Below are 24,719 nucleotides of genomic sequence, written 5' to 3' on the forward strand. Positions count from 1 at the left end.
GAGGGAGAGAGAGAGAGAGAGACAGAGAGAGAGAGACAGAGAGAGAGAGAGAGAGACAGAGAGAGAGAGAGAGACAGAGAGAGACAGAGAGAGAGAGAGAGACAGAGAGAGAGAGAGAGAGAGAGAGAGAGAGAGAGACAGAGAGAGACAGAGAGAGAGAGAGACAGAGAGAGACAGAGAGAGAGAGAGAGAGAGAGAGACAGAGAGAGAGAGAGAGAGAGAGAGACAGAGAGAGAGAGAGAGACAGAGAGAGAGGGAGAGAGAGAGAGAGACAGAGAGACAGAGAGAGAGAGAGAGAGAGAGAGAGAGACAGAGAAACAGAGAGAGAGAGAGACAGAGAGAGAGAGAGAGAGAGACAGAGAGAGAGAGACAGAGAGAGAGAGAGAGAGACAGAGAGAGAGAGAGAGACAGAGAGAGACAGAGAGAGAGAGAGAGAGACAGAGAGAGAGAGAGAGAGAGAGAGACAGAGAGAGACAGAGAGAGAGAGAGACAGAGAGAGACAGAGAGAGAGAGAGAGAGAGAGAGAGAGAGACAGAGAGAGAGAGAGAGAGAGAGACAGAGAGAGAGAGAGAGAGAGAGACAGAGAGAGAGGGAGAGAGAGAGAGAGACAGAGAGACAGAGAGAGAGAGAGAGAGAGAGAGAGAGACAGAGAAACAGAGAGAGAGAGAGACAGAGAGAGAGAGAGACAGAGAGAGAGAGAGAGAGAGACAGAGAGTAGGCTGTAACAACCATAGTAGAATACATTTCACTAAAGGTCTTTTCCTGGACATAGTTTATAGACCACATTGTCTGCTGGTTCTCAGAAACTGATTTAAACCTAGAAACCAGGTGTGAACACCCTCTCAAGCAATTAATTGATCACAACTGACTTGAGGGAGAAATCTCAAACGGTCACACCCTGGTCTGTTTCACCTGTCCTCATTGTTATTCTCCACCCCCTACAGATGTCGCTTGTTTCCCCAGTGTATTTATCCCTGTGTTTCCTGTCTTTCTGTGCCAGTTTGTCTTGTATGTTCCAAGTCAACCAGCGTTTTTCCCCCCATTCTCCTGCTTTTTTCTATTCTCATTTTTCTAGTCCTCCCGGTTTTGACCCTTGCCTGTTTCTGGACTCTGTACCCGCCTACCTGACCATTCTGCCTGCCTTGATCACAAGCCTGTCTGCTACTCTGTACCTCCTGGACTCTGATCTGGTTTTGACCTTTCACCTGTCCACAACCATTCTCTTGCATACCCCTTTTGGATTAATAAACATTGTAAGACTCCAACCATCTGCATCTGGGTCTCGCCTTGTGCCATGATACAAACATCTACAGTACACTAAGTAGGAGTACAAAAGCAGTCTGTCTATAATGTGTCTCCAGTGCAGAATTACACTGTATTGATTCTGTGGGATCAATGGTGAATTGTAAAACTACTAGGGTTTGACGGTATCTAGATTTTTATACCATTTCTGTGCCTTACTAGGGTTTACGGTGTTACTGGAAGTGCACACAAAGGGGCCATTTTTTTTTAAAGCAACAGGGATCTTGATTCAGGAGGGGATTGAATTTCTCTGCTGTAACCAAGAAGCTTGATCTTGACATCGAGCCACTTAGCTAGCCAGTTAGCAAACCACATGCATAGCTGGACCCCTGAGCTGGATATCAGTTATTTGATACATCTTAGATTTCTTATAGTTATAAGCAGTAGCATAGCACGCACCCCCCAACCCCTAATTTTGTATTATATATTTTGAAATATACTGTATAAACGGTATATCTCCCAAGCCTAAAAACTACCCCCAGTCAGAGCGATAGATCCCAGGACTGCGCAGTGAAATGTGATATCACACATTTCCAAGACTCATATGTAACTGACCAGGTATTGAACCCAGGTTGTCTGAGCACCTCGAGACTGTTAGACCACCGAGCTACAGCCTAGCACTAGCTCTGGTAGCTAACATGGGTTTCCAGGTCTCCCACCTTACTCATCGCGAATATTGCTGATTTATCCGACATGACTGACCTGACACGAGATTGAGGGGGTTGGGCGGCAGACCGTTCATTGCTAGCGCCCCCACCTGGTGGATCTGGGCGGAGGGGAAGGAGAGGCTGGGGGCCAGGTAGCCCCCCTGAGACATGGCCATCACCGCTGCATGCTGCTGCTGCTGCATCAACTGATAGGGAGAGGAGGTGGATCGGGGGAGGAAGGGGGGGAGAGGGAGGGAGAAGTGGAATGAGAGCAAGCTGTCAGTGAGGCGTCAGAGTGACAGATACCAAATTGCGTGTATGTGTGTGTATGTGCTTACGGCGTGTGCATAGCTACTGTAGCTGCTGAACGTAGGTAGGGCGACAGAGGGGTTGAAGATGCCAAACTGTCCAGCCATCTGCTGCATGCGCCGTATGGTCCTCTCCTTATCTGTGTCTGCAAACTTCACGACGAGGCTGGACGACGCTCCCTAGAGAGGAGAGGAACACAGCATGGATGTGTGTGTGTGTGTGTATGTGTGTCTGTGTGTGTGTGTGTGTGTGTGTGTGTCTGTTTTCGTGTATTGTACTTACCGGCATGGTCTGACTCCCATGAAGGGAACTGATGGCAGACTGCGCTTCAGAATGAGTAGAGAACTTCACAAATGCACAACCTAGAGAGAGAGAGAGAGAGAGCAAGACAAATCCAATAATTACAAGCAGACAACCTAAGAAAATGAACAACATGACAAATGGTTTGATGAAGAATGCAAAAACGTAAGAAAGAAATTGAGAAACCTGTCTAACCAAAAACATAGAGACCCAGAAAACCTGAGCCTTACGCCTTCATTATGGTGAATCACTAAAACAATACAGAAATACACTATGGAAAAAGAAGGAACAGCAGGTCAGAAATCTGCTCAATGTAATTGAAGATTCCATAGAATCAAACCACTTCTGGGAAAATTGGAACACACTAAACAAACAACAACAACACGAAGACTTATCTATCCAAAACAGAGATCTATGGATAAGTCACTTCTCCGATCGGTTTGGCTCTATAACAAAGAACAAAGAACAAACAGCAAAAACATATACATGATCAAATGCAAATCTTAGAAGACTATTAAAAGACTACCACAACTCACTGGATTCTCCAAATTACATTGAATGAACTACAGGACAAAATACAAACCCTCCAACCCAAAAAGGCGTGTGGTATTGATGGTATCCTAAATTAAATGATAAAATATACAGACCACAAATTCCAATTGGCTATACTTTTTAAAAACTTTTTTCATCCTCAACTCTGGCATCTTCCCCAATATTTGGAACTAAGGAGTGATCACCCCAATCCATAAAAGTGGAGACAAATTTGACCCATACAATAAGCGTCAACAGCAACCTTGAGAAAATCCTCTGCATTATCATTAACAGCAGACTCGTACATTTCCTCAGTGACAACAATGTACTGAGCAAATGTCAAATTGGCTTTTTACCAAATGGCCATATGACAGACCTCATATTCACCCTGCGCTCCCTAATTGACAAACAAAGAAAATAAAACAAAGGCAAAGTCTTCTCATGCTTTGTAAATTTCAAAACAACTTTTGACTCAATTTGGCATGAGAGTCTGCTATACAAATTGATGGAAAGCGGTGTTGGGGCAAAAACATATGACATGTACAAAAACTACAAGTTTGCAGTTAAAATTGGCAAAAAAACACACACATTTCTTTCCACAGGGCCGTGGGGTGAGACAGGGATGCAGCTTGAGCCCCACCCTCTTCAACATATATATCAACTAATTGGTAGGACACTAGAACAGTCTGTAGCACCCGGCCTCATCCTACTAGAATCCGAAGTCAAATGTCTACTGTTTTCTGATGATCTGGTGCTTCTGTCTCCAACCAAGTACAGCCTACAGCAGTACCTAGATCTTCTGCACAAATTCTGTCAGACCTGGGCCCTCACAGTAAATCTCAGTAAGACAAAATAATTGTTTTCCAAAAAAGGTCCAGCTGCCAGGATGGCAAATACAAATTCCATCTAGACACTGTTGCCCTAGAGCCCACAAAAAACTATACATACCTCGGCTTAAATGTCAAGGCCACAGGTAACTTCCACAAAGCTGTGAACGATCTGAGATACAAGGCAAGAAGGGCCATCTATGCCATCAAAAGGAACATGGCTAAAAATAATTAAATCAGTTATAGAACGTATTGCCCTTTATGGTTTTTCTGGGGTCTGCTTACCAACCAAGAATTAACAAAATGGGACAAACACCAAATTGAGACTGCATGCAGAATTCTGCAAAAATATCATCTGTATACAAAGTAAAACACAAAATAATGCATACAGAGCAAAATTAGGCCGATACTTGCTAATTATCAAAATCCACAAAAGAGCCAATAAATTCTACAACCACCTAAAAGAAAGCGATTCCCAAACCTTCCATAGCAAAGCCATCACCTACAAAGAGATGAACCTGGACAAGAGTCCCCTAAGCAAGCTAGTCCTGGGGCTCTGTTCACAAACACAAACAGAGCCCCAGGACAGCAACATAATTAGACCCAACCAAATCATGAGAAAACTAAAATAGAATTATTTGACACATTGGAAAGTATTAACAAAAATCTGAGCAAACTAAAATGCTATTTGTCCCTAAACAGAGAGTACACAGTGGCAGAAAACCTGACCACTGTGACTGAAAAAAAAGTAAGGAAAGCTTTGACTATGTACAGACTCAGTGAGCATAGCCTTGCTACTGAGAGAGGCCACCGTAGACAGACCTGGCTCTCAAGAGAAGACAGGTTATGTGCACACCGCCCAGAAAATTAGGTGGAATCTAAGCCTGCACCTCCTAACCTCCTGACAAATATACAGTGGGTTGTGAAAGTATTCACCCCCCTTCACATTTTTCCTAATTTGTCACCTTAAACCCTCAAATTAAAATAGATTTTTTGGGAGGGATTTGTATCATTTGATTTACACAACATGCCTGCCACTTTGAAGATGCAAAATATTTTTATTGTGAAACAAACAAGAAATAAGACAAAAAAAACAGAAAACTTGAGCATGCATAACTATTCATTCCCCCAAAGCCAATACTTTGTAGAGCCACTTTTGTAGCAATTATAGCTTTAAGTCTCTTGGGGTATGTCTCTATAAGCTTGGCACATCTAGCCACTTGGATTTTTGCCCATTCTTCAAGGCAAAACTGCTCCAGCTCCCTCAAGTTGGATGGGTTCCGCTGGTGTACAGCAACATTTAAGTCATACCACAGATTCTCAATTGGATTGAGGTCTGGGCTATGACTAGGCCATTCCAAGACATTTAAATGTTTCCCCTGAAACCACTCAAGTGTTGCTTTAGCAGTATGTTTAGGGTCATTGTCCTGCTGGAAGGTGAACCTCCGTCCCAGTCTCAAATCTCTGGAACACTGAAACAGGTTTCCCTCAAAAATGTCCCTGTATTTAGCACAATCCATGATTCCTTCAATTCTGACCAGTTCCCCAGTTCCTGCCAATGAAAAACATCCCCACAGCATGATGCAGGGATGGTATTTTCGGGGTGATGAGAGGTGTTGGGTATGCGCCAGACATAGTGTTTTCCTTGATGGCCAAAAAGCTAAATTTTTGTCTCATATGACCAGAGTACCTTCTTCCATATGTTTGGGGAGTCCCCCACATGCATGTTGGGGAACACCAAACATGTTTGCTTCTTTTTTTCTTTAAGCAAAGGATTTTTTTCTGGCCACTCTTCCGTAAAGCCCAGCCCTGTGAAGTGTATGGCTTTCAGTGGTCCTATGGACAGATACTAAAATCTCATCTGTGGAGCTTTGCAGCTCCTTCAGGGTTACCTTTGGTCTTTTTGTTGCCTCTTTGCCTGGTCAGTGAGTTTTGGTGGGCGGCCCTCTCTTGACAGGTTTAATGTGGTGCCATATTCTTAAACATTTTTAATAATGGATTTAATGTTGCTCCGTGGGATGTTCAAACCCTGATCTGTACTTCTCCACAACTTTTTCTCTGACCTGTTTGGAGAGCTCCTTGGTCATCATAGGCCGCTTGCTTGGTGGTGCCCCTTGCTTAGCGGTGTTTCAGACTCTGGGTCTTTCAAAAAAGGTGTATATATACTGAGATAATGTGACAGATCATGTGACACTTAGATTGCACACAGGTGGACTTTATTTATCTAATTATGTAACTTCTGAAAGTAATTGTTTTCACCAGATCTTATTTAGGGGCTTGATAGCAAAGGAGGTGAATACATATGCACGCTGTAACATCTCTCGCAGAAGGCATGGACCAAAACGCAGCGTGGTAAGTGTTCATGATAATTTATTACTCAAAAACACAAACAACAAAGAACAACAAAACAAAGTGAAAAAACAAAACAGTTCTGTCTGGTGCAGACACTAAACAGAAAATAACTACCCACAAAACACAGGTGGGAAAAAGGCTGCCTAAGTATGATTCCCAATCAGAGACAACAATAGACAGCTGCTGATTGGAAACCACACTCGGCCAAAACATAGAAATAAAGAAACTAGAATGCCCACCCTAGTCACACCCTGGCCTAACCAAAATAGAGAATTAAAGCCCCTCTCTATGGCCAGGGCGTGACAGTAACCCCTCAAAAGAGAGGACTCCGGACGCAAAACCTGACTCTAAAGGGGAGGGTCCTGGTGGGCATCCCTTCACGGTGGCGGCTCCAGTGCGGGACGTAGACCCCCCCCCCCCCCCCCCCCCCCCCCCGCCTGCAGATCCCTCCGCTTTGGTGGCGGCCTTGGTGCATGGACCTTCACTGGAGGAACTGGGCCGCAGATCATCACCAGAGGAACCAGACCACTGATCATCGCTGGAGGCTCCGGACTGGGAACTGTCGCCGGAGGCTCCGGACTGGGGACCGTCGCTGCATGCTCCGGACTGGGGACCATCGCTGGAGGCTCTGGACCACAGATCAACGCTGGAGGCTTCGTGCCATGGATCATCGCTGCAGGCTCCGTGCCATGGATCATTGCTGCAGGCTCCGTGCCATGGATCATCGCTGGAGGCTTCGTGCCATGGATCATCACTGGAGACTTCGTGCCATGGATCATCGCTGGAGGCTTTGTGCCATGGATCATCACTGGAGGCTTCGTACGTGAATCAGGTCTCACCGGACAGGTCTCACCGGACTGAGGAGACGTACTAAAAGCCTGGTACGTGGAGCTGCCACAACGCGCCCTGGCTGGATACCCACTTTAGCTCGGTGAGTGTGGAGAGCTGGCACAGGACGCACTGGGCTATAACGGCGCACTGGAGGCATAGTGCGTAGAGTCAGCGCAGGACACAATGGAACGTGGAGGTGCACCGGAGGTCTGGAGCGCAGAGCTGGCATAACTTGTCCTGGCTGGATACCAACCTCAGCCTGGCAAGTGCGGGGAGCTGGAACAGGCCACACTGGGCTTTGCTGGTGAACCGGGGACACCGTGCGTAGAGCTGGCGCAGGATAACCTGGGCCGAAGAGATGCACCGGAGGCCTGGAACGCTGAGCCGGCACAATCCGTCCTGGCTGAATGCCCACTTTAGCACGGCCACTGCGGGGAGCTTGCACAGAGCGCACTGGGCTGTGGATGCGCACTGAAGGCATGGTGCGCAGTACCGGATAGCATGGTGCTTGACCGGTCACTCGCTCCCCACAGTAAGCACGAGGAGTTGGCTCAGGTCTGAACCCTGACTCTGCCACTCTCCCCGTGTGCCCCCCCCAAAAAAATGTTTTGGGGCTGCCTCTCGTGCTTGCCTCATTGCCGTGACTCCTGGTATCGCCGCCGTTCCTCCCTTGCTGTTTCCGCTTGTTTCCATGGCAGGGTCTTGTCCCCTGCCATAACCTTCTCCCATGTCCATGAGGTCCTCCACTCACTCTTCTTCCGGGCCCAGGATCCCTGCTCCTCCTGGCCACGCTGCTTGGTCCTTTGGTGGTGGGTAGTTCTGTAACGTCTCTCGTCAGAATGAGGATTGGACCAAAGCGCAGCGTGGTAAGTGTTCATGATAATTTATTACTCAAAACACTCGAACAAAATAACAAAGAGAAAAACGAACAGTTCTGTAAGGCAAATCAAATATACAGTAAACAACTACCCACAAAACACAGGTGGGAAAAAGGCTGCCTAAGTATGATTCCCAATCAGAGGCAGCTGTCTATCATTGTCTCTGATTGGGAATCATCCTTAGACAGCCTGTAATTTAAATTACAGGTTGTAACGCAACAAAATAGGAAAACGCCAAGGAGGGTGAATACTTTTGCCAGGCACTGTATGACCATATTGGAGACACATTTCCCTCAGATTACACAGACCCAAACAAATCCAATTTTGTTTAACTCCCATATCTATTGAGTGAAATATCATCGTGTCATCAACAGCAGCTAGATTTATGACCTATTGCCCTTTTGTACTTGAACTATTTGCACATCATTATAACACTGTACAGTATATAGCCATAATACGACATTTGAAATATCTCTATTCCTTTGTAACTTTTCACTTTGGTTTATTTTACATTTAACTTGCTTTGGCAATGTAAACATATGTTTCCAATGCCAATAAATTGAGAGAGAAAGAGAGAGCGAGAGAGCGAGAGAGAGAAAGAAAGAAAGAGAGAGAGCAAGAGAGAGAGAGAGTGAGAGAGCGAGAGAGAGAGAGAGAGAGAGAAAGACAGAGGGGTTAGTGGGAGGGAGAGAGAGAGAGAGAGAGAGAGAGAGAGAGTGAGTGAGTGAGAGAGAGTGAGTGAGAGAGAGAGAGAGACAGAGGGGTTAGTGGGAGTGAGAGAGTGAGTGAGTGAGTGAGTGAGTGAGTGTGAGAGAGAGAGAGAGAGAGAGAGACAGAGAAAGACAGAGGGGTTAATGGGACGGAGAGAGAGAGAGAGAGAGAGAGAGAGACAGAGGGGTTAGTGGGAGGGAGAGAGAGAGAGAGAGACAGAGAAAGACAGAGGGGTTAGTGGGAGGGAGAGAGATGGGGTGGAGAAATTGCACATCATTACAACACTGTATATCTACATATTATATACATAATATATACATACATAATGTGACATTTGTAATGTCTTTATTATTTTGGAACTTCTGTGAGTGTAATGTTTACTGTTAATTTTGATTGTTTATTTCACTTTTGTATATTATCTACTTCACTTGCTGTGGCAATATGTTTCCCATGCCAATAAAGCCCCTTGAATTTAATTGAATTGAGAGAGAATAAAGTTGAGAGAGTCTGTATAGATGTAGTATTCACACTCTTTTCTTTTCCTCACTCACATGTTTTGCTTCTTTGAGCGATAGTGTCTTCACACAGTCCTGACTAGAATGTTGCTGTGGTATGTAACCAGTGTGTGTGTGTGTGTGTGTGTGTGTGTGTGTGTGTGTGTGTGTGTGTGTGTACGTGTGCTCTCATGCGATGCCTGTCAGGTGTATATCTCAGTGTGGTGTGTGAAATGACTTCTGTCACTGCAGAGTCAAGCCATTGTGTCAGCTGTCACGCAGACGGAACATCACTCTGACCTGGGAGATGCAGGTATGACACATCGGGAGAATGTGTGTGCGTGTGTGTGTGTGTGTGTGTGTGTGTGTGTGTGTGTGTGTGTGTGTGTGTGTGTGTATATACAGGCAGAACAACATCATTGTGACATGAGAGAGACAGGTATGAGACAGGCAGAACAACATCATTGTGACATGAGAGAGACAGGTATGAGACAGGCAGAACAACATCATTGTGACATGAGAGAGACAGGTATGAGACAGGCAGAACAACATCATTGTGACATGAGAGAGACAGGTATGAGACAGGCAGAACAACATCACTGTGACATGAGAGAGACAGGTATGAGACAGGCAGAACAACATCACTGTGACATGAGAGAGACAGGTATGAGACAGGCAGAACAACATCATTGTGACATGAGAGAGACAGGTATGAGACAGGCAGAACAACATCATTGTGACATGAGAGAGACAGGTATGAGACAGGCAGAACAACATCATTGTGACATGAGAGAGACAGGTATGAGACAGGCAGAACATTGAATATGTCAAACGTTTCTGTCCTGGAATACATCGGCAGATCATCCTAGTCTATCAATAAGACTGGTGTTAGACTGACTACAAGATGTTGCTAGAATGATGGATGAAGGGAAAGTAGTTAGTCCTTTTTTGCATATTCGACCCAACAACCCTAGCTAATGCCATGGAATCTACTAGAGTATCCCCTACAAGTGTGTTTGAAAGCGATAAAGTAATAGAGGATGAGAAAGAAAGCTTCATATACCTTTGCTGTTTCCGTCAGGACCTCTTAGTACGGTACACTCATCGATGGCGCCGTAGGGCTCAAATAGGCGGTACACATCCTCCTCTGTCTGCTGCTTGTTCAGCATCCCCACAAACAGCTTCCTGTCCTCTGGAGGGACAAGAGGAAGAGCCGTATGGTCAGAGGCACAGCCCAAAAAATACTGTAGTCTGTACTGTCAACAAGGGGATGAGAAATTAAGAGAGAGAAGGAAATGAGCCTCGGTGAAGGAAGGAGAGGAAACTACCAGAGTGAAGGAGAAGGTGTGAGTGTTTGTTTGCTCTATCCCAGCAGCACCCAGAGTTGTCTCTGCCAAGACAGCTCTCTGTAAAGGTTCATACCGTAACTGGGGTATAGGCAAGAGGGCTGTACCATAGCCTGCTTTGATACACACATTCTAACCCCACATATGCAAACACACAATGCAGAGGACTAGGCACACATACATGAATTCACTTTCATATTTAATCAGTGGATAAACCCAACATTAGGCCTAGAGCCTTGGTCATGTGCGGGGTGGCAGACACGTTTGTGTGCATGTGTTTTGGGGGTCGGAAGGGGTGAGGGAGGGGGTTATTTGTGTGTGGTAAAAGGGGGCGGTGGGAGTTGGTGTATGTGTGTGTGGTAGGGTTTTGAATAAGGCGACATGAAAGCGGAGGCCTGCTGTGCTTTGTGTTTTTTTGATGACTTCAGGGATCCGTGTTATCAGACCAACAGAAAGTGATGGGCTGGCACATTAAAGTTTGAAGCGCAAACAAGCTCACACACACACACACACACACACACACACACACACACACACACACACACACACACACACACAATAGTGTGACATCATCCGCCCCCTCACTCCACTGCTGCTATCAGCACGCCTGCTGACTTCACTGAACACATAAATCAGACTATTCACAAACCGAAGATAGAGAGAGAAATTGACACACACATACGCTGGTTGTGGCAAGTGTTGCATCAGGAGTGTGGAACACACAAATACACCCAGTGCAAGGCGTTGCATCAGTAAAGTAAATCACACGGAGGGTCTATGGGGGCAAGAGTGATTAGATGAGAGTAGAGAGCTATTGGAGCCTAGACTCTTCTACAGCGTTATTACCAACTCTTTAGGAGAATTAGTTTCTCTCTCTTCCACTTTCACTCTCTATCTCTCTCTGTAAGCGTCTCTCTCTCTCTCTCTCTCTCTCTCTCTCTTCCTCTGTCCCTGGCTTTCTCTATTTCCCTGCATCCCTTTCTCTCTCTCTCTATCATAAACATATGCGGTAGATAGGATAATGCCCCTCAACACTCCACTGCAATCATTAGCTGCTTCTCATCAATTCATTCATTAAACGCTTTACTAGTAAATCCAGGCCCTAGGGGCTCAGGGCCGTGTGTGTGTGTGTGTGTGTGTGTGTGTGTGTGTGTGTGTGTGTGTGTGTAGGCAAGTGTGTCTGTGTTCTCGCCTGCTCTGTCCTAGAAACTAAAAACAGACTGTGAAATGCTCCTCTCCCCCACCAGAGCTCAGAGCGCATCAGAGAGCATCAGACGAGTGTAGAGAACAGGATTAAAGATTCATACGCACAATTCAAGTCAGATCATCCACTCACCCCTCCCCCTATCCGAACACACACACACACAAACACACACACACACACACACACACACACACACACACACACACACACACACACACACACACATACACACATACACACACAAACACACACACCCACTGCTGACCCCAAAAACACAATTCGAGTGAGATCTTCCATTTTCCAATCTCGCTCATATTCACTTCACCCCTCTTCCTTTTCCTTACAAAGCCTCCCCCTTCCCACACACACACCGCTCTCTCTCCCCCAACCTCTTTTTATCCTCCCCCACCCCCGCAGTAGCAGTGCACACTTAGCTAACTCCAATCTCCCATCTCAGACTCTAGCATCTCATTTAGTGTTGGCACATTCAGTCTCAGCGTGTGACTGTGTATGTTTGTGTATGTGTGTGTGTGTGTGTGTGTGTGTGTGTGTGTGTGTGTGTGTCTGTGCGTGTGTGTGTGTGTGTGTGCATGCATGTGTGCTTTCATCTCCACACAGGGCTTAGGGCCATCTGGTATCAGTGCAGAGGCCAGGGAGATGAGTCCCTGTTCCAAAGGCCTGGGAGAAACTGATAGCGATGGAGCAGAGAGGGAACGTAACCGGAGCAGAAGAGAGGAGTAGAGGAGCTTCCAAAGGCCTAACCACCATGAATCTCTCATCTCTCTCATCTCTCCTACAATATATCTGGTATTAAGTGTAACTATTGGCCAAACTACTGTGATGAGTAAGCTTGGGAGAATCTCAACTGCATTTCCTTGATTCCTTGCGTCCTCTATCCTCACCTCCTTCTCAAAATCCATTGGATGATAAGGTCAAAGGTCCCTCCCCTCTGACCTTTTCATCTAATCGGAATCAGGAGAGGAACAAGGAAATGCAGTTGAGATTCTCCCCTTGTCTGAGATCTGTCTATGTTAGCTCCCAGAGCAAACACCTAGGCTTCTGCTCAATGGACTAATGCATGCGTTCAGTACAGGCGGGCAAGGCAGTTAGGTGCTGTCATGATGGACATGGATACTCATGTACTGAATAATTAAGGACTAGCTTGTGCTAAATCAGAACCTATGCGTCAAATTCTCTGCCAAACAAAATCAAGCAAAACATCTGAAAAATCATTATGAAAAGTAACGAAAAACATCAGCAATTTGAGTTGCAGACAGTGCTTGCTTAGATGTCTTAAAAGCAACAAACTTCCCTCCCACTCCAAATGCCATTACTGACCATTTCCATAAATTTATCCTAGGTTCAAAGGTGTTTTGGTGTTTGAAGTGTGTATGGGGTGTGGGGAAGACATCAAAGAGAGATGGGGATGCTGTGTGTGTGTGTGTTTGTGTGTGTGTGTGTGTTTGCGCGTGTGTGTATGCGTATGTGTGTGTGCGCATGTGCACGCACGCATGTTTGTGTATGTGTGTTACTGTGCACGTACATGCATATGTGTGTAAGTATGTGTGTTGTGGCCTTAGGCTGGTTGGTATCTAAGGACGGTGGTGTAGCAGTAAACACCTTGCCCTCCATCTCTCTGACGGTGTGGAGCAACAGCAGTCTGTCTGCTGCCTTCGGGTATTATCATAACATTTGAACTTCTTGGGGTAAAATAAGTTAGAAAGCTATGAGACAAGTTAAAAGTGACTTTGTGTTGGCGGGGGACAGGTTGTACATGCAAAACAGGTGCCTTTGTTGTGATAATGTTCATATCACTATTGTAAGTAGTTCTCTGGATGAGCTGAAAATATAGGCACAGATGATGGAAAACAACCATCAAAGGCCTATGCGGTACTGATACACAGCCGAATCCTATGGAATTTCCTATTCCCCTTCCATCTGGTGTTATGCTCACATTTGAATGCATACTTGCCCTTTACATGTACAGTACAGTGCCTTCGGAAAGTATTCATACCCTTCGACTTACTCCACACTTTGTTGTATTACAGCCTGAATTCAAAATGGATAGTTTTCTTCTTCTCACCCATCTACACACAACATCCCATAATGATGAAGTGAAAACATGTTTTAAGACATTTTTGCTAATTTATTGAAAATGAAATACAGAAATATCTCATTTGCATAATAATCATACCCCTGAGTCAATACATGTTAGAATCACCTTAATCAGCGATTACAGCTGTGAGTTTTTCTGGGTACGTCTCTAAGAGCTGTACACACCTGGATTGTACAATATTTGCACATCGTTCTTTTTTAAACTAAGTTGGTTGTTGATCATTGCTAGACAGCCATTTCTATGTCTGGCCATAGATCTTCAAGATGATTTATGTCAAAACTGTAAGGAGGCCACTTAGGAACATTCAACGTCGTCTTGGTAAGCAACTCCAGTGTAGATTTGGCCTTGTCTTTTAGGTTATTGTCCTGCTGAAAGGTGAGTTTGTCTCCCAGTATCTGTTGGAAAGCAGACTGAAACAGGTTCTCCTCTAGGAATTTGCCTGTGCTTAGTTCTATTCCATTTCTTTTTATACAAAAAAACTCCCTAGTCCTTGCTGATGACAAGCATACCCACAACATTGATGCAGCCACCACCATGCTTGGAAATACGATGAGTGGTACTCAGTGGTGTGTTGTGTTGGATTTACCCCAAACATAACGCTATCCATTGCCCCCCCCACCCACCCACATTTTTACACTGCTGCTACTTATTATCCATGCATTGTCACTTTACCTCTACCTACGTGTACATATTACCTCAATTACCTTGACAAAACGGTGCCCCCGCACATTGACTCTGTCCCGGTACCCCCTGTATATAGCCACGCAACTGTTATTTTATTGTTGCTCCTTAATTATTTGTTATTTTTACATTAAAATTTTTACATTTAAAATGTTTAATTGTTATTTTCTTTATTGAGAAGATTGGATGAATAAGGTGCCCAGAGTAAACTGCCTGCTCCTCAGTCCTAGTTGCTAATATATGCATATTATTAGTATATTTGGATAGAAAACACTGAAGTTTCTAAAACAGTTTGAATGATGTCTGAGTATAACAGAACTCATATGGCAGGCAAAAACCTGAGAAAAAAAATCGAACCAGGGAGTGGGAAATCTGAGGTTGGTCAATTTTCAACTCAGCTCCTATTAAAGATACAGTGGGATATTGGTCATGTTGCACTTCCTAAGGCTTCCACTCGATATAAACTTGTTTGATGCTTCTACTACGAAGGGGGGCTGAATGAGAGGGGAATGAGTCAGAGGTCTGCCAGCAGTCACCGGCTGGTCACGCGCATTTCACATGAGAGGTATCTCCCATTCCTTTGCTTTTCTGAAGACAAAGGAATTCTCCAGTTGGAATATTATTGAAGATTTATGTTAAAAACATCCTAAAGATTGATTCCATACATCTTCTGACAAGTTTCTACAGACCGTCACGGAACCTTTTGACATTGTAACGGTTTTCTGTACGTAAAAGAGAGTCGGACCAAAATGCAGCGTGGCTATTGCGATCCATGTTTAATGAGACAAAGTAAACACGATCAAAAACAAATAAACGTAACACGAAAACCGAAACAGCCTAATACTGGTGCAAAGTAACACAGCGACAGAAACAAGGACAATCACCCACAAAACCCAACACCAAACAGGCTACCTAAATATGGTTCCCAATCAGAGACAATGACGAACACCTGCCTCTGATTGAGAACCATATCAGGCCAAACATAGAACTAGACAAACTAGACATGTAACAGAATGCACTGGCGGCCCCTGGCGGCACTGGCGGCCCCTGGCAGACGGGCGGCACTGGCGGCGCCGGGCAGGCGGGCGGCTCAGGCGGCGCCGGGCAGGCGGGCGGCTCAGGCGGCGCCGGGCAGGCGGGCGGCTCAGGCGGCGCCGGGCAGGCGGGCGGCTCAGGCGGCGCCGGAGACGAGGGAGACTCCGGCAGCGCTGGAGAGGAGGGAGACTCCGGCAGCGCTGGAGAGGAGGGAGACTCCGGCAGCGCTGGAGAGGAGGGAGACTCCGGCAGCGCTGGAGAGGAGGGAGACTCCGGCAGCGCTGGAGAGGAGGGAGACTCTGGTAGCACCGGAGAGGAGGGAGACTCTGGTAGCACCGGAGAGGAGGGAGACTCTGGTAGCACCGGAGAGGAGGGAGACTCTGGTAGCACCGGAGAGGAGGGAGACTCCGGCAGCGCTGGACAAGCGAGGCGCACTGTAGGCCTGATGCGTGGTGTTGGCACTGGTGGTACTGGGCCGAGGTCACGCACAGGAAGCCTGGTGCGGGGCTGCTTACCGGAGGGCTGGGGTGTGTAGGTGGTGACGGATAGATCGGACCGTGCAGGCACACTGGAGCTCTTGAGCACCGAGCCTGCCCAACCTTACCCGGTTGAATGGTCCCGGTCGCCCTGCCAGTGCGGCGAGGTGGAATAGCCGGCACTGGGCTATGCAGGCGAACCGGGGACACCGTGCGCAAGGCTGGTGCCATGTAAGCCGGCCCAAGGAGACGCACTGGGGACCAGATGCGTAGAGCCGGCTTCATGGCACTTGGCTCAACGCTCACTCTAGCCCGGCTGATACGCGGAGCTGGAATGTACCGCACCGGGCTATGCACCCACACTGGGGACACCGTGCGCTTCACAGCATAACACAGTGCCTTCCCGGTCTCTCCAGCCCCCCGGTAAGCACAGGAAGACTGCGCAGGTCTCCTACCTGGCGCAGCCATCCTCCCTGTGAGCCCCCCCCCCCCCCCCCCCCCCCCCCTGACTCTCGGGCTTCCATCCGCTCTGCCGTGCTAGCTCCTCATAATGCCGCCTCTCTGCTTTTGCTGCCTCCAGCTCGGCTTTGGGGCGGCAATATTCCCCTGGCTCTGCCCAGGGTCCTTTTCCGTCTAGAATCTCCTCCCAAGTCCATTTCTCCAAGTAGTGCAGCCTCTCCCACTGCTGCTGCTGCTGCTCCTGCTGCTGCTGCCTCTGTTCCTTCTCCTGCTGCTGCTTTTGCCGTTTCCCATTACCACGCCGCTTGGTCCTGTTGTGGTGGGTGATTCTGTAACGGTTTTCTGTACGTGAAAGAGAGTCAGACCAAAATGCAGCGTGGCTATTGCGATCCATGTTTAATGAGACAAAGTAAACACGATCAAATACAAAAACAAATAAACGTAACACGAAAACCGAAACAGCCTAATACTGGTGCAAAGTAACACAGCGACAGAAACATGGACAATCACCCACAAAACCCAACACCAAACAGGCTACCTAAATATGGTTCCCAATCAGAGACAATGACAAACACCTGCCTCTGATTGAGAATCATATCAGGCCAAACATAGAACTACACAAACTAGACATGTAACATAGAATGCCCACTCAGCTCACACCCTGACCAACCACAACATAGAAACATACAAAGCAAACTATGGTCAGGGTGTGACAGACATTTTATCTGCAACTAGTGAACACGCTTCGTGAGTTTTGATTTGTTTACCAAACGCGCTAACAAAAGTAGCTATTTGGAGTTTATCCTAAATGGCAAAGGATCCTGAACATGGGAGGAGATCCTGAGAGGAAGATGGAGGCAGCGAGAAAGAGGGCCCAGGTTTACACAGGGTCACGGCTGGCACTAAAGACCGGGAGGCCACTCCCCCCAAAAATTGGGGGGGTCACATGGGGAGTGTGGCAGAGTCAGGATTCAGACCTGAGCCAACTCCCGTGCTTACCGTCAGAAAGCCTCCTGTGGTGATCCATGGCACGAAGCCTCCAGTGGTGATCCATGGCAAGAAGCCTCCAGTGGTGATCCATGGCAAGAAGCCTCCAGTGGTGATCCATGGCAAGAAGCCTCCAGTGGTGATCCATGGCAAGAAGCCTCCAGTGGTGATCCTTGGCAAGAAGCCTCCAGTGGTGATCCATGGCAAGAAGCCTCCAGTGGTGATCCATGGCACGAAGCCTCCAGTGGTGATCCATGGCACGAAGCCTCCAGTGGTGATCCATGGCACGAAGGCTCCAGTGGTGATCCATGGCATGAAGCCTCCAGTGGTGATCCATGGAACGAAGCCTCCAGTGAGGAGTCATGGCACGAAGCCTCCAGCGACTGTCTCTAGTCCGGAGCCTCCAGCGACGGTCTCCAGGATGTGGGTATGTTTCTGCGGTCCTATTGCCAGGACCAGCTGGCGTTCGTGCCCTGGGCTGAGATGGCACAAAACTCGCTCCGCCACTTCTCCACTAACCTCTCTCCCTTCCAGTGTGTACTGGGGTACCAGCCGGTTCTGGTGCCTTGGCATCAGGGTCAGACCGAGGTTCCTGCGGTGGACAACTGGTTCAGGCGTGCGGAGGAGACATGGGAAGCCATCCGTGTCCACCTTCAGCAGGCCGTGACGCGCCAAAAGAGGAATGCAGATCGCCACCACAGTGAGACCTCGGTGTTCGCACCGGGGGACAGGGTCTGGTCCTCGACCCGAAACCTTCCCCTCCACCTGCCCTGCCGGAAGCTGGGTCCACGGTTTGTGGGGCCATTTAAAGTCCTAAGGAGAGTGAACGAGGTTTGTTTTTGGTTACAGCTTCCACTCGATTACCGTATTAACCCCTCGTTCCATGTGTCTCTCCTCAGGCCGGTGGTGGCTGGCCCGCTCCAGGAGTCTGAGGTGCGGGAGGTTCCTCTGCCCTCTCTGTACTCCGTTCGCTCCATACTGGATTCGAGGCAAGGGGCCTTCAGTATCTTGTGGAGTGGGAGGGGTACGGCCCGGAGGAGAGGTGCTGGGTTCCGGTCGAGGACGTTTTGGACCCATCTATGCTGCAGAAGTTACACCGTCTTTGTCCGGATTGCCCTGCGCAATCCGGACAAAGGGGGGGTCTTCCATCACACCTGGTTCCAATCCCATCAATTACATGTTGTGTATTTAACCCTCTGTACCCCCTCATGTCCTTGTCGGTGATTGTTTATTGTAAGTGCTTGTGCTCGTCTGTCCTGGTGTGCGTCGGGTTATGTACCCATTATTTGATTGTTCTGTTTTCTGGTGGGTTTTTTGTTATTAAACTGCACCTGAAACACAGTTTTTGCTCTCCTGCGTCTGACTTCCCTGCCGCCATTAGGCTATTACGGTAGTTTACATTATACCTAAAAACATGCCGCAGTGTGCCTCTGCCCTATTGTGAATATTTCAAAATGTAATGTTGTCTGCCAACACTCTGTCCCAAATCTCTGAGTTTTATGCCATTGTTTCTGATGACCATATCAACGATTGCAGTTTCCTGCACAGCAGTGAAAGTCCTACCTCTCCCTGCCTGTGGGTCCTAAGCAGAAATACAAAACAATTACACACAAGTGGGTTTGGAGGCTTTGCTCAATTTACTTCTGTAATGTGCAGTTCAGTCAGATGCCCTTGCAGAATGCACATCTTACCTGTTTTGCCGGAAATTTCTTACAATAGATGCCACTGTTGAGCGTTGCAGATTTGTCTGCACTCTTAGACCAGCCTCTCTCATTGATAGACCATGATTTATTACATGATCAATCATAGTGGCCCTAGTCTCATCTGAGACGACAGCTCTTGATCTTCCTCTCAGTCTTCTTCCACCACGCATTCATACTCCTCTCCCTCTCCCAACCACTCTTCTTCCTCTGTCAGCCACTTCTCTATCTCTGGCTGGGTCCATGTTTACATTACTGTACAGCATTATTCCAAAGATGTCCCCTTTTGTGTAGATGGCAATGAATTTGAAAGACTAACACCTGAGTAGGTGTTCAGCTACAATGGGAATCAGCTGTGGTTGGTCTAATTGTTTTGATAAAATTACATTTTTTAGATTTGGAATATATTTCAATACATATTACTATAGAAATGTAGCAAATTGCTGTCTTATTCAATTTTGTGTTATTTTAGGTTTTGACCTTAAGTTTGACAGTTTTGAAAAGAGTATGTGCAAATTGGCCTGTAGGTACATAGAGTTTTGGTGGTGGTCAGTGACACAGCATCTCAGTTTAATCCATTTTAAATTCAGGCTGTAACACAACAAAATGGGTAAAAAGTCAACAGGTGTGAATGCTTTCTGAAGGCACTGTTTTTAATGTCACATGGTAACCAATCATTTCCCCAAGCGAATCAATCAAGTACAACTATATTCAGCACAGAGATAGCTGCGTACACACACACACATCTCATCATATTTGCTATGGATGGTGTCAGTGGTGTGGTGCTATTTTTTTTAGGTGAGGGAGTGCAATTCTTTTTAAATAAAATGATGTTATCATTACTCAATCAAAAGTTTGTGCTGACAGATGAAATATCATTATAAAATAGGTGCATCAAATGCACCATCCAATTGCAACGTCTGCCTATGCCCACGCGTATTCTGTGTTCTATTTTTAACATCTTAAACGTTCTATTTTTAATACCCTCAAACACCAAAATGGGCCATTATCACTTTCAATCATAGATGACAATTCTTCACGTTTTACCCGTGAAATGTCCAAACTGTATGCGGACTAATAGCCTTTCTTATAGGTCTATTTTGTTTCAATCAAAGCATATAGCCTGCAGTGCGCACTGTTGACTTGTGGCCGCATGACGAAATAAATGTGATTATTCAGCATCAGATAAGAAATGACTGCGATGGTGTTTTTGGTGTAACATATTATAGTCATACTATGCTACAGTAGGCTTATATGCAATTATATCCGGGCTTATATCCAATTATATATGTAAAATATGAATTATTCATTAGCCTATATGCCTACGTATCTTGCGAGACATTGATTTCCGCTTTGCTCTTTACTAAAGGAGCACCATTGTGATAAGTGCTAATCTTCTATTTGTAATAATACTAGTAAGTGATGAGTAGGATTATTAGGCGGATACAACATCTGGATGTGGATGATTTGAAGAGATTTGAGCGCCCTTTGAATCATGTTGCTGAAAGGACAACACCGTAACCAGGTGGTCACATATCATTCTGGGTTCAACTGCGCAAGAGGCCTCCGTGGAGTTTTATGAACATCAAGGCAGACACGGTGAATTTGGATGCTAGATCTCGTTGGCGTGATCAGTTTGTCTGCATACGCAATAGAGGCGGTACGTTTCTGTAAACTAAGCACTCAGACAGTAGGGCGAGTTCAAATGCGTATTACAAGAGCCCCAAGTCCATACATTTTTTTTTTTTGAGGACACATGTTTTAGCAATCCCTAGTAGAGTACCGTCTGTCTGTTCTTGTTACGTCGGATTTGGCCCACTCAAAGTGGTCGGCAAAGTGGTCAAGCCTCCGACCAATGGGCCTCTGCACACATGCCAACAGACAGTTATTCATCATTCCTCCCACCGCCAGAGAGAACGACAGGGAATAAACCACCATGTAGCTACCTATAGGCTGCTATAGCCTACATATGTATTTAGTTTGTCATTTTATAATTTTAATGGAATTTTAGTGGTACTTAAATATAATTTATTTTGAATTTATCTGTGTTTTCTCAAATTGTAAAAAGTGAGGGAGCACCTTGGATGGTGGATGAGGTAATTTACCTCTCAACCACAGGGGTGCATCTCTTACTTATTCCCCCTGACACCTGGAGAACCCCTCACTACGATCAAAGGTTCCACCCGGTGTATACACTCCCAGGGTTAGGAATATACTGTATCTGTGTTCATATGAATATCTGTCCTGACCTTTTCCTAACCAATTGTGCTATTATGTGTTTTTTTTCGAGATATTTGTAAATTATTTTGTACATAATGTTTCTGCAACCGTATCTAACGGAAGAAAGGAGCCTCTGGATATCAGGACAGCGTTCACTCACCTCGGATTAGACAAAGATTTCTTCAACAACAACAACAACAACAGCAGCAAGCAGGACTCACACGATATTCTCCAAACACCCCACAGGTCAAAAATACCAATTATTCACAATAGGAAGCGACGCAGAAGAGGGCACGACAAACGACAGTCGTGAAGAGGGCACGACAAAGCCTATTCCCCCTCAGGAAACTAAAAATATTTGGCTTGGGTCCTGAGATCCTCAAAAGGTTCTACAGCTGCAACATCGAGAGCATCCTGACAGGTTGCATCACTGCCTGGTAGGCAATTGCTCGGCCTTCGATCGCAAGGCACTTCAGAGGGTAGTGCGTACGGCCCAGTACATCACTGGGGCAAAGCTGCCGTCCATCCAGGACCTCTACACCAGGCGGTGTCAGAGGAAGGCCCTAAAAATGTTCAAAGACCCCAGCCACCCCAGTCATAGACTGTTCTCTCTACTACCGCATGGCAAGCGGTACCGGAGTGCCAAGTCTAGGACAAAAAGGCTTCTCAACAGTTTTTACCCCCAAGCCATAAGTCTCCATGAACAGGCAACCAAATGGTTACCCGGACTATTTGCACTCTTTTACGATGCTGCTACTCTCTGTTTATCTTATATGCATAGTCACTTTAACTATACATTCATGTATATACTACCGAAAATGGCCAGACCAACCAGTGCTCCCGCACATTGGCTAACCGAGCTATCTGCATTGTGTCCCACCACCCGCCAACCCCTCTTTTTACGCTTCTGCTACTCTCTGTTCATCAGATATGCACAGTCACTTTAACCATACCTACATGTACATACTACCTCAATACACCTGACTAACAGGTGTCTGTATATAGCCTTGCTACTCTTTTTTCAAATGTCTTTCTACTGTTGTTTTATTTCTTTACTTACCTACACACACACACACACACACACACACACACACACACACACACACACACACACACACACACACACACACACACACCATTGGTTAGAGCCTGTAAGTAAGCATTTTACTGTAAGGTTTACACCTGTTGTATTTGGGGCACGTGACAAATACACTTTGATTTGATTTGAGCGATAGAGGGTGAGGGAGTATAGGGTGAGGTTACAAATGAAGCAATGTGTGTCTTTGTGCGCACACGCACACTCGCACACATTCAAGCACTCACTTGTGCAGGCACGCATTGTCAGGGAAAGGGTAGGCTGTAGTACACAGAACAATGGGAATGTGTAACCCACACATGGAGATGAATGAGTATATGGGCAACATGATTGTAACATGAAAACGAGACTACAGCCAATTAGAATTTGGCCCAAAGAGCTACAATAAATTTGCCTGGCTACCCAGACTCCTTGGTCCGGCCAAACGCTATGCCACGCCCCTCGGTTGTGAGTTTCTTCAAACGTCAGAGCAACGGATTGGAAGAATTGAGTCGTCAAGCAAACAAGAAATGTGAGGTTTCCCCGACAGTGTGGAGATGTAATCCAACTTGAAATACAAAGGTCCTGTGGGGGAGATATTTCTTTAGATTAATCTCATAGCAGCAGTCTAATGGATGCATTTGTGCGCATATCCACCATTGGTGTTCCTAGATAAAGACCCATGATGGCTGAATGGTTGCTGCATTACAGTAACCTCTGGAAGCATCTAGACAGTGTATGTATCCTGCTGCCTCCCCAGGGTCTCTCCAGTGTTCAGGTATAGATAATCACAGTCTAAGAGCTCAGAGGAGAGGGGAACAGCTCAGTGCATCGACCTATATTCATCTGTTCTGCTCCTCTCTCCCCCTAAGCCCTGCTACTGTGGACTCGATGTTCCAGCACCAAAAAGAGAAGAGACAGCCCCCCCCCCACACAGAGAGAGAGAGAGAGAATGACAAATACATGCACATATACACAGAATAGGACATACTGAAGCACAAGGCAGAAGTGAATGAATACACACACACGCATGTGCACACACGCAAGCATGCATGCACAAACCCACACACACCCACACCTTCAGCTACAAGGTTTGTGCCACACACCATGTGTGTGTCCATGCCCACATGAAAAAAAAGATGACCGTTTACTAAAGAATACAACAGTACTTACTGTAGAATTCTAGAATTAACTGTAGTCTACCGGGGAATACTATACTACACACTGTAGTACTCCTTGATCATGTGTGGTACTTACAATAGAATGTTGCAGTATACCGCTAAAAACACTGTAGTAAATACTACAGTAATGTCAGAAAAAACACCACAGTCCGCTAAAACACTGTAGTAAATACTACAGTAATGTCAGAAAAAACACCACAGTCCGCTAAAACTCTGTAGTAAATACTACAGTAATGTCAGAAAAAACACCACAGTCCGCTAAAACTCTGTAGTAAATACTACAGTAATGTCAGAAAAAACACTACAGTCCGCTAAAACACTCGCAATTTGTGCCACCCATAATTGAGAAACTTACATGCCAAGTATTGACTAAATATTGTGTTTCCTATCCGTTCAGACCCCAGTCCTACCTTACATACAGGCAGTAGCGGTACGTGGGTAAAATCACCGGGGGAGCCAGTAATTGCGTTGTTTGGGAGAGAGAATAAATCCAACCAAACCTATGTTTTATCACAAAACCGGATAGCAACATCTGTCCAGTGAAGTTCACAAAGCATATTGCATGTCCAGTAACAGACAGTTACATGACCCGCAGCATGGTCAAGCAGGTTAATGTTTCCTATGTTCGGACCACTAAACAACGGTTGATTTTAGAACCAACGAGTGTTATTGCAGGTCGCAAAAGAAAACAGGTGCTGCCACTATTCCAGCACCATTTCAACTTCAACATTTCAACATAATCGAATCACCTCTGCTTGGTCTGATACAGTGACAACTTAAAGATAACCAAAAACAATTTAGTCCAATCAACTTAAGCTAAATATGATGTCTCTGTCCATGGTTCTGATTTCTGGATGCATGTGTGCCTGTTCATGCAAGTAGACAAACATGTTGACTCACCCTACTTGTAGAGAAACACCAATGCCATCCTCCTCTCTTTCACCACTCTATCATACAGTACACACTTTTATTTTTTGTTGTCCTAGGCTACCCAGCTAAAATGCTTGTTCGCTAGCTTAATTTCCATTCATGGGCAATGTTAGCTAGTTAACATTAG

The 24,719-nt window shown here is 46.1% G+C and overlaps 1 protein-coding gene across 4 annotated transcripts in view; it reads right to left on the minus strand.

Moving 5' to 3' along the window:
- LOC110508443 (CUGBP Elav-like family member 5) overlaps positions 1 to 24,719 on the minus strand; it is a 47,617-nt gene that overhangs the window by 3,889 nt on the left and 19,009 nt on the right. For all 4 annotated transcript variants that reach the window (XM_021588962.2, XM_021588964.2, XM_021588960.2 and 1 more), the window contains exons 4-7: positions 10,246 to 10,374; positions 2,541 to 2,620; positions 2,288 to 2,437; positions 2,005 to 2,155 (exon numbers count right to left, since the gene is read on the minus strand). In XM_021588962.2, the coding sequence (XP_021444637.1) occupies positions 2,005 to 2,155; positions 2,288 to 2,437; positions 2,541 to 2,620; positions 10,246 to 10,374 (510 nt within the window). The remainder of the gene's footprint in view (positions 1 to 2,004; positions 2,156 to 2,287; positions 2,438 to 2,540; positions 2,621 to 10,245; positions 10,375 to 24,719) is intronic.

The sequence above is a fragment of the Oncorhynchus mykiss genome, chromosome 28 (assembly GCF_013265735.2).
Source record: "Oncorhynchus mykiss isolate Arlee chromosome 28, USDA_OmykA_1.1, whole genome shotgun sequence".
NCBI classification, from domain to species: domain Eukaryota; kingdom Metazoa; phylum Chordata; class Actinopteri; order Salmoniformes; family Salmonidae; genus Oncorhynchus; species Oncorhynchus mykiss.